The 17606-nt window shown below is 45.4% G+C and overlaps 1 protein-coding gene across 2 annotated transcripts in view; it reads left to right on the top strand.

Annotated features, from left to right (window-relative positions):
* Positions 1 to 1021: 1021 nt before the first annotated feature.
* The window catches only part of ANO1 (anoctamin 1), a 74888-nt gene continuing 58303 nt past the window's right edge, over positions 1022 to 17606 (top strand). The window contains exon 1 of one of the 2 annotated variants that reach the window (XM_042814294.1): positions 1022 to 1044. In XM_042814294.1, coding sequence (XP_042670228.1) covers positions 1035 to 1044 — 10 coding nt within the window. In that variant the 5' untranslated portion in view covers positions 1022 to 1034. Of the gene's footprint in view, positions 1045 to 3372; positions 3615 to 17606 lie in introns of those variants that run through there. The other variant, XM_042814293.1, reaches the window with a different exon arrangement.

Below are 17606 nucleotides of genomic sequence, written 5' to 3' on the forward strand. Positions count from 1 at the left end.
AAAAAAAAAAAAAGAGCAGGGAGTGTTGACAGAAGTAATATTTAAGTATTGTACAGAAGCATTCGAAAGATTGGTGCACTGATTGAAATAATGTTCTTAGCAGTATTTTCTTCATTCCAACACAGCTGTGTTTGACTTGGATGAGACTGTAACAAGCACAATGTTCTGTGTTCTAGATACATGAGCTCTATGTGAAGACAAAATGCACAGCCAGGAGACTTGCCACATGCCATCAGACCTGAGATCCCCCCAGCCCAGGACCAGTGTATGTTAGTGGTAAGTAGCAAGGGAAGGAGATGAGAAACAGAACATCCTTCCCCACAAATGCCTTTCCAGCAACCAGGAGCTTAAGAGCTTACACAGCTGAAAGTTATAGCCAGACTGCTCTGTACAGAAGACATTACTGGAACCTATATTTCAATGGGTGGTTCACATCCCTTAAAAGAAAAAAAAAAAAAAAGTCTGTGCTTAGTTGAGTTGCACGAAATGTAGCTACACTCTGTATCTATAGTTTGGTTGTATTTAATGTTATGAGTAATTTAATAATACTATGTATTCAGAAATACCATCAGCTGATTATCTTAGCATTACCACCTGCCAATTTCTCTGGGTATGTCTTAGCTGTTACAGCTACTCCCTCTACTCCCTCTTTTCCTCACAGATCCTGTCTGTGATTTTTAGGACTCTCCAGTATCTCATTCCCTACTTACACTACAACTCACCCGTTTGCTTTTACTTGGCATGTGGGTGATGAGCAGGGGGTGGGACCAGCTGTGCTGAGCTACGGCCAGGTCTCGTCCTTCCCCATGTGACTGTGCTGGCATGGCCCTGGGTGGCTGCCAGGGCTGTGGTCCTTATCTGAGTGTCTCCGCTGCAGGGACTGCCTCGCTGTGTGCCTCCAAAGTGAAACAGCCAGGAAAATAAATCTGAAGGCGACTGTGAGCAGCTGCAGGGCTGCCCATGGGGCCAGTGGGGCTGTGTCACGAGGGAGCGTTCCTCCAGCATGAGCACCCAGAGCCTGTGCTTGTCTTCAAATGACAAGAGGTGAGAGCTGTGTTATTGTTGTTACAAAGGTACACAGTACATTCTGCAGGAGCAAACTATAAATATTTTCAGCAAATGCACTTACTGTAGGTGTGGGTGCCAAGTAGCACTGTCTCCTTCCTAATTGTTAGGAAAGCATTTTTGTTTTATTGCACAGACAAGTAGATTCCCTGTCCCTTTGCTGTTCTTCTTGCAAGTATGTGTTGAGATGGCACAGTGGGTTTATCACATGCCAAGGAGGAAAACTGCAACAGAGCCGCTGTCTCCTATCAGCCCTGCAGCCTATTTTAGCTCGGCGGCTCTTGTAATGACAAATCACGTTTCCTCTGCTCTTGCGCATGGCCTGAGTGTCCCTACAGCTCAGTTGCCATCCTGGGCACAGCAGCACCCTGACTGATGCCAGCCCAGCTCTGTGCCTGCCCACAGGGTGTGGGTACATCCCAGCGGATGGCAGCCATGCAGCCTTTTGTCTGTCTGTGTGATTTTTTTTTTTTTCCATTCTCCTGTAGCTGTGTCCAGCTGTGGGCTTCTCTGAAACAGCTGAGGGATCTGCTCAGGCTTCTGCATGGAGCAGGGAGAAGTGCCTGGCCTCCTGGTGCTGTGGGGGCAGTGCTTGGAAGTTTCCGCTGCTATGAAAATTGGGCCAGGCCAGGGCCTTCTGAAATAACTGCAAAGAATTACTATAGTTTGATTTTAATTTTTTTAGGCCACTTTTTTTTTTTTTATATTGTTCTTTAACACTTATGCTCCAGCCTTGTTCAGGTGCTTAATGTCTACTGCTTAATTTTTATTTCATGTGTTTAGCTGGAGAATAACCTCAATTTTTGACATGCCACCTGTCAGACTAAAATTTCCTAAACCTCATTATGAAATGATGTTTTGGCTCAGCTGGCCTTTGGTGTGGCTTTCAACAGGGTGATGGAGAAGAGGATGCTCAGGGGAAGCTGTATTTCTCTCTACAATGACCTGAAAGGAGGTTGTAGCAAGGTGGAGGCTGGCCTCTTATTGTGAGTGATGCACTGGCACAGGCTGCCCAGGGAGGTGATGGAGTCACAGTCCCTGGAGGTGTTTAAGGAAAGGGCAGATGTGGCACTGAGTGACTTGATTTAGTGGGCATGAGTGATGGGTTGATGGTTGGACTAAACAGTCTTAGAGGTCTTTCTGACTTTAGTGATTCTATGATGGGCAGCAAGGGCCACGTTCTGGTGAGCACCCAGCTCTGTGCCATCTGTGCAGCCCTGCCAAGTGCCCACCCATGTGCCTCCCCAGCCGTGGGCAGCAGAGGAGCCTGTGGTCACAGTGAGATAGGATGCTGGAATCCAGCATTGTTTCCAGATTTCTTTGTGTTTTGTATTCATGAGACAAATATATAGGTTGGGCTTGTGCCTACATTTGGTTCTGCTGCAAAACTCAGTCCAGAACAAAGTAGTTGTAAGTAGGAGATCTTGCTCTCAAGCGCCTTTGATCTCTGGCAAGGCAAACTGGTACATGGAGCTTTGTACAGCACCATCTATTCATCTGCTCTTCTGTTAATAATAAGCTAATAAGTGGTAAACTAAAATGTGTATTCTAAAAATAGATTTAATACAAGCTTTCTAAAAAAAAAAAAAAAAAAAAAAAAAAAAAAAGTGCTAAAATGATAAAGTAAAAAGATATAAAACCTAGCCTAAAAGCATCCTGCTTCGGTTTTGAAGCCTCTAAGGACTGTAGTCCATGAAGAAGCCCGTGTGAGTAAATTCCTGCGTTTATTTGATGTTTAACTGATGTATTCTCTACCCACCGCATCAAATCTCAGATCTTCCCAGGAAAGTTGAAAGTTTTGAAAACTTTCAAAACCTAGCGGCTCCCGGAGCCATAACGCAGCATGCTTTGGGTAACGCAGGAAAGCCGAGAGCGGGACCGGAGCGACACGGGGGCCGGCAGGTTGCAGCTGAGCGCGTCCGAGCATCCCTCGCCGGCTGCGCGCAGTGAAAGCCGGCACACGCGGGGCAGGGCGAGGGCTGGCCTCGGGCGAACCCCCGCGGCACCGCTCCGCTCTCGCCGGGCACCGCGGGCGCGCTGACCTTTGTCGGCCGCGCTGCCCCCGCCCGGCCGCAGCTGCCGCCGTCCCTCCGGCGCCCAAGGTCAGGGCAGCGCCGTCGCCGCGCAGGTAGGCGCGGAACTCTGCGCGGGGCGGGGGGCGCGGGCAGGGAGAGAGGAAGGGAGGGGAGAAAGGAGGGAGGGAGCGCGGCGGCGTGACGCGGAGGGCCGGCTCCCCGCGGAGGGCCGCGCTCCCGGCGGGCCGGCGCCCGGCGCCCTTATTTAAAGTCGGCCGGGGGGCGGCGGGGCGCTGCGCGGTGCCGCTCGGCGGGTGAGCGAGCCCTCCCCGTGCACCGAGCGGGGGGAGGAAGAGGAAAAGGATAAAAGGGACGGAGAAAAAAAAAAAAAAAAAAAAAAAAAAAAAAAAGGAGGTAGGAGGAACCCTGGCAAGTTGAGTTTGGTACCTCAGCCGGGCTGCGGGGATCGACGGGCGATGGATAAGGATGAGATCCACCTGCACAGGCTGCCTGCCGCCGCGCCGTGGGGACCACGTAAGTGTGCGGCGGGGAGAGGAGAGCGGGACGCGCTGCGCTGCGGGAGCGGTGTTACGGGTGGTGCTGCCCTGCGGGGTGCCGGGCGGTGTTACGGATCCCGGAGTAATCTCTGCAAAGTAGTAGGGAAATAAAACGGCGTTCTTACCCCACCCCCCAGAAGCGTAGAGCAGCATAAAGTCTTCTTTATCTACGTTAATGTAGTAATTAAAAGCTCATCTAGCCTCAGGAAGCCAGGCTAATTATGAAAAATTGCTGGAGTACGAAGTAGATGAGACAAACCCTTGATTCAGTGGCTGCTGTCATTTCACACTGTGCCGCGGCAGGCTAGCAAAAAAGGTCTCACAAAATGAAATGGGTCTGCTCAGCCAGTCGGTAGTGTCCTCACAGCACTGGCTTAATAGTGTGTCTCTGAATCACTAACTAACGTGTGCAGCAAAATAAATTATATATATTGGAAAGGGAAAATACATTCCTTGGCTGAGAAGTTGCAGAATGTTTTGAGCCAAAGAGCCAAGCGCTTAAATGGTAGGGGGTGGGAATTTCCTTGGCTTCGCTGTGGAAATAAATCCTAGCTCGGTGGCTGTGGGTGCACACATGCACTGACACACGCGTTTGTAGAAGATACCATGCATGCACATATACACCACGTGCAGAAAATCCTCATGTGCACGCATTGGGGCACAAATTTCACAAGCACTATTTACTGAACGCATTTTTCTCCTGGTTTAGAGGCTATAAAGCTAGGGCTGAGATGCTAACCAGGAACATGCTGTAACCCCCTTGGTTATCCTGCAGAATTGTATATAAATGCAGCAAATTTAGTGTGGCACCATTTGTGAATTCCATACTTCACAATCAAAATTCCAAATCTTACTGTTTGCAGCTAAAAATAGCGTGGGGAGCCCTTTTCTTTACTCCTTCTTTCTGGATTCCCACGAAAACCGTTATCCTGGAGTCTCCTTACTACATGGCCAAACATTCAACTGGAGCTCAGCCCAGTTCTGAAATGCTCCGTACGCCATGGGCTGGTGGAGCAACCAGGAGGAGAAGGGAACAGGTTCTGAGTCTGTGATACGGCGCAGCGGGGCTGTGCAGCTCAGCACTGGGGAACAAGGTTGCTGAATTCTGCCTGCCCCATGTTCTGAGTTGAATGGAGGAGGTGGAAGTCCTCCGTGCTGTGTGTTGTGGAATGGAGGCTGAGGTGTTCTCAGGGATGGCTGTAGGAGGGCAAGGGGCAAAACTGGCACTGCGAAGCTCTGGCTTTGTGCAAGTGGCCATTTATCCTGAGGTAATGGCAGCGGTAGGGCGAGTCCTAGGAAGTTCAAGTGGCACTTTATCTGTGAGGAACTCAGCATAATGATTTGCGGTGGCATTCTCTATTTAATTTCTTAATCACCCATCAGCAGCACAAATACTGTGCACCAGCTTTGTTAGTGAGTTCAAGGAGCAGCTTTGCTCCTGGAAGCACACGCATGTTCCTGTTGGTATCGTATCCCAAAGAGTATGTTTGTGAAGCTGTTTATGAGATGAAGCTCCTGATGGATCCATGCGCTGCAGTGCAATGCTAGCCCTGGTCAGTCCTCGATCATGTTCTGCACTTGTTGCTGGAGGAGGATCAGGTGGAGATTTGTATTGCACCAGGTCTTTGTCCCTACAAAGCCTTGCTGCAGGCAGCCGGGGTGGGACAGAGAAGGAAAAGCTGGTATCAGAGGGAGGGTGGCAGGAAAAAAAAAAAAAAAAGTGAAGGAGAGGTGTATTGCCATGCAGCTGGAGTTACCTAAAGATTATTTCATGTTTTTCTAGGAATGAGCTGGATGGTGACCTTGGTATGTTGTCTTTGGTTCTGTAGGTAGCAGGAGAGGTTGGGGGTCCTCGGCCCCTGCCCTGCCCACAGCCCCAAGCACAGAAGGTGGTGGCTCCTGACTTGCTGCCTGCTCCTTCCTTGCGCTCTGGGCAACCAGGATGTGTGAAGAAAGGGCTGGGGCAGGACTGGCTGAAAAGGCAGTGTTGTGTTGGTTGGAGAAAGACCTAGAGTAGATCATCTTGCCAGTGTAAGGCATGGGGGCACTGGGACAAGTGCTTGGGGCGCAGCTTGGCACAGTCGTGCCATCATCCCCTGCATATCAACAGTTAAAAAGCCCCTGAAAGAACAGCTGGATCCCTTTGAAAACGATGAGAGTTCTTAGGTGATGAGGCTGTTGTACGCGAAAGTGAGGTGTTTCCCCCTCTTTTCTCAGGATTACTTCACTCATGCCTGAGCAGGGTCCCCCAGCACAGCTCCATCGACTCCTCTGTAGCACCCATCTCCCTGTGGTAGTGCTGCAATAATTCTATTAACAGCAAAAATGATGAAGCATATTAAGCTAATAATTAATCAGAGATGACAAGGGACTAATAACCATATTGATTTAATTAGGACTTCTTTTCCAGCTCTGTAACTTGCGCTCACGTACATCATTAATGTAATATTTTAATTTGTACTAATAACTTATTAATTTCTGCGGCTGGGCCACAGAGATGTAGAGGGGATGGGGAATGAGGAGGCAGAGTGAGCAGGCAGGAGGGCGGCCCTGGGAAGGGGCGGTATTGGCATCCACAAGGCAAAAACAGCCCTTTTGACGTTAATTACACCCTTTGGCTTCTGGTGATTTTGAAAAAAGGAAATGCTTAGGGACATGCTGTGGCTGGAAAATACAGCTGGTTTTAAATTAGGATCAGTTTGTGGGCAGGGAAGAGCAGAGGGGACTGTGGCGGACAGGATAGGCTTCAGAGCATTACTGTGCAAAAGGTTGAGGAGCACGGAGCTCGCTCATTTTTCCCCCTGCTTCATTCCACACAGTTGTTCAGTCACTGTATGGGTCAGCCCTCAGCTTGGTAAGTTCCACAGGCAGCTGTACCAATGACCAGTTTTTAGGAATGCCCAGTGGGAACCCATTGCACCACCACATTCTGCGATGCTAAGCCACCCCATGCCGGCTGCTGGGCTGGTGTCACATCACAGGGTGATGTCAGCAGCAACGTGCAGCTTATTTCCAGCGCTTTGAAGAGCGACAAGGCGGTGATGCCTCGGTTGTCACACAAGGTAATTTATGGCACGCGCAGGCCTTTCAGAAGCCGCCCGTCCTGCTCCCAGGCGCAGGAAGCAGAGCAGCTTCAGCTGCATTAGTCACAGCCTCTGCCCCAGGCCTGCCTCTGTGCACCCACGGGAAGAAGAGATGTGTTTATTTGGCTTAGCCTTCAGTTTCCTACCCCAGTGCCTCTGAGAGTGGTGCTGCAGCCCAGCAGGAGAGGCTGGCCCTTCCATGTGCTCCCTCGCCTTCTTTCAGCCACTGTCCTGGGACAGCTGGGCTGTATCCCCGCTCTTCACACACTCCATGTCACACTCTGCCATACTGGCTTGTCCCCAGGGCTCTCAGCCTCACTGTCTCCCCAGGTTCTGCTGCTTTCCCTTTTCTTCCAGTTCCCATCTCTGAGCCTTTCCCTGGCAGTCTGTGCTTCCAGCTGCTATGGAAGCTATTTCCAGATCTGACCTGATGGAAGGATGGAGATCCCGTGCCATCTCCTTGCAGTATCTTTGCCCATTGCCGTATCTGCATACCTGATTTGTTCTTGGCAGCTCTGAGTCAATGCGAGAGCTTGCTTGTGTGTTCTTACTCCTCTGAGTGGAATATTAATAATATACATAATCATCAAAATTGTCCTCTCTGACTGCACTCCAAAAAATGCAATTCTTTTCTTTTGTAAACTGACACGAGTCAATGACTTTTTATGCACAACTGTAAGTGCTCTGAGGGAGTTTTAAAATCTGAAACCTGTTGTGGAAAGGTTAAGTAGTGTGCAGATGTTAACTGTTTCTTTTAATTTTTATAAATTACTTTTTTTTATATCCTGGCTTCAGCGGTTGCAAGTTCTGTGCTGCTGGTCCTGATGCCTTACCTCTCCCACTGTTTGTATCCTATGCAGAGGGAGCATACACTATGAGGAGGAAACGCTTTGTTTTCTAAACACATTGCAAATATTTGTTGCCTCATGTACTTACTTATTGATATCAGCTCATGCACCACTTGCAGAACAAACTTGGAATATGTGATAGGCATCTGTGTGTGATAAGAAAGGTTCTCCAAGGAAAACTGCCCACAGAGAGAAAAACACATTTTACAGCACTCAGTAAAAAAGGGAAAAGGCTGGCAACTGAAAGTGCAGACTGAGGGTGCACTTTGAAAAAGTATATACAGAAATTGAGCAGTTACTGGCTTCAGCAATATTGTGAAGGCACAAGTAATGAATGCTGAGTCTTCTGGAGTCACCTTAAAGCTTTTTTAGCATGATACAGTGGCAGTCCTATAATTCTTCTTGAGAAGAATAAGACCTCTGATGTGGAGGTTTTGGGGTGAAGCTTCTCTCTACATGTTGGGTTTTTGCTCCTTTGGTATAAGAAGAGTGGCAGAAGTGGATCTTGTGCTGTTATTTATGTCCGCTCATTTGTACTATAGCATCTTGGCTGGCAATGTACTGCAGGATATGTCAATGAGTGTGCTTTGCAATTCTTCCCGGATTTTGGCAGGCATAGATTCAAAATATGGCATGACTTTATGCTTCTGGTATGATTGCCCAGAAAAAAAATCTACTGCAGACTGCAAAAGATGGAAGCTTTTATGCAAATGCCATTAAATTCATCACTGTGTGTTGTGGCACTATTGTCTTGAAAAGGCTTTCTACTGATGTATGCATGCTATTTTGGCAATAGGATGGGAAGAAGGGTTGTGTGGGCGTACTGCATTTGCTGCTCGGTTTTGGGGAATTGAGCATCCAGCTCCACAATACATCACGCGTTTGGTTTTGCTTGATGTTGACATGGCCTGCATCTGGAGGAGCTGACCTAGGCATCAAGATCTTCTCCCCTGTATTTAGTTTTGGATGCTGTTAGTAGATGGCATGGGTGTAGCAGATTGGGATGTGCTGGTAGTAACACGGTGTATCCAAAAGGAGGAATTGACTGTGGAGCCACTGGAAGGATGGGGAGCCTCGGCCATGCCCAAACAGCTGTAGCTTGCTGGTGGAAAGGCTGTTCCCCACGTCTGCTGGAACTGCCCCGTTATTGTCAGTGTCCTGTGCTCTCTGGCACCAGGTCTGCCTGGCCCAAAAAAGGAAAATGGCTCTGTGTGTAGTCTGAATGCTGGTATGTGGTCAGCCAACCTCAGCCAGATGCTTGTATCTTGCTGCATACTTTTGAATGTTCTTTTTTGATGAATGGCAAGAACAGGATTCTAAAAATAAATTAATAGTTTTCCCTTTTTACTTCCTGTGACTTAATATACTTTATTTATCTATATAGCTACTAGTCATCGTCATTCTTCAGCTCACAGGAGTATAAACAGAGCTGAGCCCCAGACACTGAGTGAGGACTTGGAGCCAGGCTTTATCCTGGTTTCCAGCTGAGTGTGGGAGCTGCGAAGCAAGGATGGGAATAAGGACAGGCAGGGATGGCTCTGGGCTGTGCTGCAGAGGCCTTGTGTGTGAAGAGGCAGTGAAAAAGTGATCACCTTAGTTTATCCTTAAAATGATAAAACCCGAGTGAGGTTCCAGTTAATTATTTCTCCAGCATTATCCCTACTATTGATCAAGCCGATGTCCAAACCAATGGTTGCTTTCATTTAATCAGCTCAAGCAATGTACTTTAATAAATTTAGTCTTTCAGGAGATGTATTCAATTCATCATATTGTTGATTCCATGTCCCAGACAAATCATAAACTTGAATCAAACAGATCTGAAAATAAATTAGTGTTATTGGTTTTTTTTGGGAAATGATCTCCCTTCTGTGATGATTGATTGCCTACTAGAATTAAAGGCTGCTCTGTACTGTGGATCATAGTGTGGTAATTTTTTTTACTTGTGAGAAATGTCTAGTATCTGATCTAAAACATGCTAAGCATTATTTCTCACCCCAGGACATAAGATTCTATGATATGGCATAGCCTGGGAGGGCATCTCTGTTGTGAAGAAGGGTATCTGCACATTTTGGGGTATATAAAGCATATTATAACGTAAATTAAATAAGAAAAGCACTTTATGAGGTATACTGAACAGTTTGAATCTGCGCTGTTTGAATCTTAGTGTATCCACATATCATGGTGTGGGTAATAGGACTGGTTTGGTGTCCTATGCAGGAAGAGGGCTTACTCCCAAGCAGAGTAAATACTCTCCCAAGCAGAGTAATCCAAATATTCCATATTTTCCGTCTTTAATCAGAATAACTGATTGTATAGAAGACATGAGTTGAGAAACCCTTCATTTTCATTTCCGAAGATGAAATACATTCAATTCAGCTCTATTGAAAGTCTGGACAGTCTATTTGGGGTGTAACACTTGATGCTGTATGTAGTAGGAGATGGCATTACTTTCCCGTGCTCCTCTTGCTATCCCTGTTTCTTTTCTAACCTTGCCAATACATGCACTTGCCTCATTTCCATGTGTACCACATCTGTATTGTTTCTTACGGAAATTTTTACTTCCTTCCCCTCTTTCTCCTTTCATTATGAACTCTACCTGTCTACCTTCATCCACAGCCGTTCTTGGAGCTGCTGTGAGATTGTTTGGTGAATGTGAATGCTTTTTTGGGATCTGTTCAGTTGGATATTGCCAAAGCTTTGCATTCTTCACTCTTTACTATCCTGTTAATTAAAACAGCTCAAAGCTTCCAAAACCAACAACCTTTGCTCTGGATGCATGTTTACAGTTACTTTAAATGAAAGCCTTTCGTAAGAGGATTTGGGGAACTTGATCAAGTGGAGGGTGTCCCTGTCCACTGGGGTCATAACTAGATGGTCTTTAAGATCCCATCCAACCCAATTCATTCAGTGATTCTCTGAGTATTGAGTCCCGAATATCTTGTTGCAATGTCATAGTTTTCCAGGGATGTGGGCATCAGAGTTGTGTTTGTCAGTTCCTTAAGTCTGTGTGTGAACAGCTTGCTACGGTTTAGTGTTGACACTGATGGGGACGTAGATCTGAAGTGCTATTTCCTCTTCACAATTGCTGTCAATAACCCCTTTGGCAGATAGCTGAGACTGGCTGGAAAAGAAGAGAGAACATCTTTAGGTACATCAGGAGGACATACCTCGGCTATCAAGGACAACTATTTCTATGCTACAGACTGGTATTTCAAATTCAGTCACTTTGTAGAGTTATTTCACCCTGTGTGCCTTGAGGCACCAGAGGACATTTGGGCTCTCATAATAGGAACAGATCCTGTAACAATTGTACGGGAGGATGTGCAGCGTGTCCTCCTTTAGCTCACGTGGTGGGAAGCCCGGCTGAGAGGCAAAGGCTGAGTGCAGACACCCTGTCCTAGCCCTTTTGTACATGCAAGTGCAAAATATTTCTTTAGCCACAGATCTTAAAAGACTGTATAGCCTTCAGGGAGCCTTTCAGAGAGCCCATTGCCTCCTTTCTCATCGTTTCCATTTGCTGCAGCAGAACTTATTTTATATACCAGGAACTACTATGTTGAATTTAGGCGTTTGGCAGGTAACAAAAGCAAGAATTGTCATTTCAGTTCACTTGATGAACTCATAACGCTTGCCCAGGGTGTAGCCACATGTATTATGTGGGTTTTGGGAGTGGAAGAAACAGTGGTGTGGGTCTACCCCCCACTTAAATGGGGTCAGGCTGTCCAGAGCTGAGTTTTATCAGGCCATGCTGGATCTCTCTGCTGCTTACTTTGCAGGGAACAGCTGCACGTCAGTTTAAATGAAATAATTCATATTTTAAATATGCAGTCCAGAGCTTTCCTTGAGAAATGAATGGCTAAGAGTAACAACTGATCATCTACAGCAAGATAGCTGCACATCAATACCACTCTAATAGCCTGTCTTCTGTGTGTTGCAATTGGAGTATTATCAATTAATTTGCCACATTTAAGTTCATCTGGCAAGATAATTAAGTAGATGGATAATAATAATTAAACCTCTCCTCCCCACCCCCCAAAAAAACCCAACATGTACCAGTTACCAATGGAAGAGCAGAAATAGATTTGAGTTTAGATTTTAAGCATCCTAGTATCATATCAGAGGCACAGACATCAAATCTGTCTTTTAAGGCTAATAGTTTCTAAGTGGCGGATGAATTACTTTATTTTTTTAAGCTTTGTCCTTGTAGCATTGTGCTAGCAAATTTCCAGTTAAAACAGCTAGACTCTTGTTTCCAAAACAACATCTTTGTTGTCTTTATAATATAAATTAATGAAAGCTTTCCCTTCTTCTCTTCAGTATATTTTCTCAGAATAGTTTATAGGGGCTGCATCCTGCAATTTGCTGTGCCCTCTGGCCCTTGTCCAGTAAAGCACTTAAGCAGGCAGATAGCCCTGATTTTGGCGAAAGTGGGCAACTGTTTGTCTTGCTAGCATCCGTGCCTCTGGATTTTTGAGGGAAACCTGTAGTATGTTTGCCATTCTGTGCGAGCAGTATTTTGATGTGAAATCCTGCTCCTTCACTTAGGCATCTCCCTGAGGAGCTTGGAGAATTATTTCATGGAAGAAGAAGGTGGAGGATGTTCTTTAGAGATGGAGGGTGGCAATGCGCAGGGTCCCGTGCCTCATGGGTGGCTTCTGATGAGCTCTGCTCTAGCACACTGTGAGCTTTACCATTTGTCTTCATTTTGGCAAGGATGCACACATCTAGTGGTATCTGAGGAGCTCAGCATCTCGCTAGTTACAGCACTAAATCTCTCAAGTAAAATCCAGTTGAAGCAGTTCCTGGGAGCCTGCAATTGATTCCAGTCCAGCAATTACTTTGTATTGACTGGCGTGTGCATGTGGTCTGTCAGCTGCAGGAGTTTCCTACGGAGACTCACTTGCGGGAAGCTTTTATGTTTTTGCAAGTGGAAAATAAATTCAGGAATCTTAGTGAATGTATTTCAATCTCTATGTGAGCAACTAATTATTTTAAATTTTATTTTATTTTTTGTTAAGACATTTAAATATCAGGCACTGTGTGAAGGATGCATAAAGGCTGTCATTTAATCATGGAAAATATTGATTTCTCATAACCAGATTATTGCAGGGGAGGGTCCTTCCTCTTGAGTTTGGTGTCGTTGTCAATATTAAATGGGCAGCCAACTTCAGCTTGTGCCAAGTTTGATATCATGGCTCCCTGCACCACATCCTTTTCCCAGACGCTTTCTTTCTTACTATTTTATTTTTAAGATTCCAAAAGGGGAGAAAACAGGCCATCACAGAAACAGAGACTGAACTTGGGCATGGAGGGAAAGTGTCTCAGACATCCACAGGCAGGAAATTTGAGCTCCTCTGGAACCTGAATGAGTTCTGGAGCGGCCTCGCTATTTTTATATATTTATTTCCCTGTTTGGTTATTCTGCCTGCTTTTCCCACGTTATCATCAAAGTGGCCCCATAAGGGATAGTTGTGAAACAGAAACTGTCTGTGAGTAGAGAAGCAAAGACAGAGGTTTTGTTAAGTTACCAATGTCTTGGTTTTTAGCAAAAACAAATAGCTTTAATTGCCTTAAGTATTTGCAAATGCTTTTGCTCTCTTTGGAAAGTGTTTTAAATGGGGGAAGAGGGTGAAGGCAATGGGAGATGTGCAGGGACTGCTCCTTCTCGTTAAAATTCTGAACAGTGAGCCAGTGCACCAGTGGTGGTTTCTCCCTCTTCCTAATCCCTGCCCTAGCCTGAAGCAGATAGGTCCAGAGCAGTGGAGCTAAAAGAAAAAATAGTTTCTTCCCCTGGTTCACATGAACTGTTTTGAACTGGAACAGATGTGGATGTACAGAACTATCTGCTTACTGCAACTGTTCCATTTATAACCACAGATTTTCTATTCAGGTCTCTTTATCACTTTAACTTATTTTGTGTTTCCACATCCTTTTCCACAATAAAATATTTGTAACTAAGTGGGGTTTCAGCTTGCATCCAAAGCCTTTGCAAGCACTCTTCCTTGTGTGAACTTTCAATCCCAGGGTTATTTTTCAGAGACTTTTTGCTTATGGCGATCGCTCTGGAGACGAAGTTGAGTTTGGGATCATGCTGTTTGTAGGATGGTGTTCAGAATATTGGCTTGTTACCAAATTAGGTTAGAATTCAGAGTGTGGTGTAGTGGTGATTTAAATCTCACAAAAGATGTTTGTAATATCTAACTTCCATGTGCCATTACCATTATGTGTTTGCTATATGGAGCTTTTTCCAAATTTGAAGTATAAATAAATCTGTGTACGACTCAAACCAAAATGGTTTAAATGTGTACAGATAAGAGATTGTAGTTCAACATCTTAAGTTCAGGCAAAAATGTTGGTTTTCTTTTGTATTTCTCCTGAGTTCCTGCTTTGAAGCAAGTTTGCTCTGTGTTTGATCTGAGTTCAGATCAAGTGTTCAGTATTTGATTCCCTTTATGTTCTCTTAAGTAAGGTGAGTCCTGGAGTTCCCATTGACTGAGACCCAGGAACATGTCCTGAGGTGGAGGAAAATGGCTCATAGCCATGGATGGCATCAGCAGTAATACTTGGTTAAAGCCAGTGGTTATACCTTTCCAGTTCTGTGCTCAGCAAAGCAGACCACATGGCCTTTATTACAAAATTAGGGATTCTCTTTTTTTTTTTTTTTTTTTCCCCCTAGAGTTACTTCAGTTTCTCTGTTCTCTAATTTTCTATGGAAACAATCAGTTGTTTATGTATTGGAGGCTGTAGGTGTCAAGTTCTTTGTTTTCGTTTGCCAGTTTTGGTTTTGATGCAGAACGCAAAAATTTCATTGAAGTCACAGAGGCAGATAGGATTTTAATGTAACCATATCAAAAGCTGAAATCCTCTGTGACTGGGGGCTCCTTGGGGCTCAGCCATGAGCCATCTTCTTTCTGTGCTACCCTGGGAGGATGCTGGGGATCTTCCTTTGCAATTTGAAGGCTGGCTGTGCAGCTGGATGGTGCGGTATGGTGAAGAAGCATTCTGCTGGTATTTGGGTGCTCTGCAGAGCAGTTGAAAATGGCAGAGTGACCTGCAGGTACTTCGGGCTATGGGCTTGTCACAGAGATGGGTAAGAAGTGTGTGGCTGTTATCTGGCACCACAGAAGTTGCATTACGTTAAACGTAAATGAAAGTGGGTGTTGCCAATATGAAGAAGGCACAGTTCATGTTGTTTCCCAACCACAAATAGATGAAGAAACAAAAGAAAAAAATTGTGTTTTATTGTCTAAATGAAGGTTGAGGTTAAATTGATAATATCTTTCCATCAACCAGGTGGCCTTGGGCACTGTGGGAAATGTCTCCTGTCATTAGTGCTGTGGAAGGGTGTCCTGTGATCCTCTGATGCAGCACAGGGATGCAGGGTTTGGTGATGGGATGGCTTCTTGTGAAGAAATGAAGGTCGGATCATGGTGACTTTGCACGTTCCTCTTCTGTTGGCATGGGTGAAAACCAGGCAGTTTGGTTTGTTCCCAATCTGTCCAATCTGCAGTTCACTTTATTAGCTTGTTTTAATTTTCATTTAAAGTTTATTCTAACAGGAACTACAACTCTTGAACTATTTTTTTCATCTCTGAATGTTTCTGGTTTTACAGTACATACCACCGCATAGCAAACCCTTTCCACACTGCCCTCATGGTAGAACTCTCCTCCTGAGTGTGCTGAGTGTCCTTGCTCCGCCCTTCTGCAGCTTCAACAAGAACTAAAACTTCATGGGAATGCACCCAGTCCACAACCACATCAAAGCTGTGGCTGAACTTCGGTTTTCAAACAACCCCCAGAGTTGGCCGGGTCTGAATTTTCAGTTTTGATTTGGAATGTTAGACAGAGACCCTGCTTGCAACATTCAGCGAGGGATGGAGAGCAGACACCAAGCTCGCAGCAGATAACTGCTGTCTGGACTGAGGCAACATCTTGTTCATCTGTTCCTGTAACTTGTCTACGAGAGTTGTTTTTTCCCCTTATTCCCCAAAGCACCGTGCAATTTGTCTGGTTTTAATGCTGACCACTAGTAATTTTTTAACGTGAAGAATGTGCAACAAAGGAAGACCTGTTTGCTAGATTTGATAGATCGTTTCCATTTTTTGTTTGCATCTGCTAGCTTTATTGACTCTATTTTTAAGGAAAAATAATTATGTGGAGTCTGGTTTTAGTCGAGAACTTTTCTGTTTTATGAGGAACAAAGACCTGTAGAATCAGAAGAGTAAAATTAGGTGGGAAAAAAGTATTCTCTTCCTTTCAGCAAATAAATCAAGTGCTTCCACCATACAAGAATGCACTGCAATGGAAGATGCGTGGGCACTAAGGATAAGCAGACACATCAACAGAGGGAAGTCTCTGACAAGCTTTAGGTATGTCGCTTGGACATGGAATGTATCTTAGGAGACAGTCTGTCACTTTTATTCACTAATAACTTTTGACAAGAGACAGATAATACTGCAGAGTTTATTTTAAGGTAGATTGTTTAATTTTGTGTCTGTTCTTTCTTTTTTTTTCTTTTTTTTTTTTCCCCCTCTCTGGATACTTACCCTTTTTCATTGAAGAAATCACACACACACACACACACACACGACAGCAACACAAGCACCCCTGCTCTGCCAAGTGTCCCCTGGAAAAAGATGATATTCCTGAGTTGCCCCCGAGGTCTGCTTACAGGAATCCAGATTCTTCTATTTTTTATTTTTTTTTTTCCTTCCTTTTCCTTCTTTGGTTGGATAACACTTGAGTATGGGGAAGTAAGGGCCAGCTGCAGCACCGCTGTTCCTGCCAGCCTCAGGCTTGGGGCTGGACCAGGCTCCCAAATCGCGTGGCTGTGCTACGATGGACCAGATGCCTAAAATTTTGTTTATCTGAAGCGTGCTTTTGAAGAGGAGATTTAACCAGTTAAACTGAGCAGTAGTGCAGCTGATGCCTTGCTGCCTGCTTGTGCTCATCACTTGAGAGGCTCAGGGTGCTCTTGGCTCTGTTACTTTCCATGCTTGGAGGGTAGGGAGTGAGGGTGATCAGAGGCAGGGAGGTGATTGGAGTTAGGGAGAGCAGCTGTGCTGCAGCAGCCTGCTTCCCACTCAGAACAAAAGCTTGGGAGCAGGAGGAACCAGAGTCCTCCAGAGACCAACACAGGAACATAAGAGCTATCCAGAGAGGCTGCACCTGGGAAGATGCTCTCTTCGAGGTTCCCATCTTAAGCAGACAGATGTGTTGTACATCCATGATGTGGCAAATAGATGCTCATTGCAATAATTACTGAGTTTGAAGGGCATAGATATCCACCATGGGAAACTGGAGTGTTCCTTCAGGCTGCATCTCCTGAAATGAATTCAGGCCATAAGCGATGTAAATGTAGTGTTACTGAACCCACAGGTCAGTAACATATCTTGGTTTCCACTGAATGTGATTTGAGCTGCGAGACCTCAGCTCTTCAGGGCAGTGGGGCTGTCCCCTCTAGGACCCTCTTGTTGCTCTTTACTCTGCACTCACCATTCTAGTTGGAACTAAATGACCTTTTGGGTCCCTTCCAACCCAAAAGCTATTCTCTGATCCTCTTGCTGAAACACTCGATTGACCACTTACAGGTCTGGGACTTACAGCTTTTGCCTGTCCTTGGAATTGATGACGCTGTTGCTTTCAACACTAACTTAAGTAATATTCTTACAGTTTTAAACAACTGCCCTATCATTTCTTGCCAGCTGCTTGTGAAAGTTAACAGATGAGTTTGTAACTGGCAATTGCAGATAGTTCATTTATTAATCGAGAGAGTTTAAGTGACCCAGGAAAGACCACTGCAGAGCAGTCTTCTAGCTTGGATAGGAGCTCTCCCTTGGAGTTTGTGAGTGTTCTATAACCTCACAAAAATGGGAGACAGATGTCTAACACTGCTTATGTTTCACTTCTACTCTTCCATCCTGTTTCCCAGCTCCCTGTGGTGTCTTCTCTTGTGGCCTTCCATAGCCTAGTTATCTCATCCAGGAGGAGGACCATGTGCTACGTGAAACCCCACTGGTGCACTAAGCCTTTCCAAAA

The sequence above is a fragment of the Centrocercus urophasianus genome, unplaced genomic scaffold (assembly GCF_019232065.1).
Source record: "Centrocercus urophasianus isolate 14NV4802_14NV808 unplaced genomic scaffold, USGS_Curo_1.0 seq_14, whole genome shotgun sequence".
Classification (NCBI taxonomy): Eukaryota; Metazoa; Chordata; class Aves; order Galliformes; family Phasianidae; genus Centrocercus; species Centrocercus urophasianus.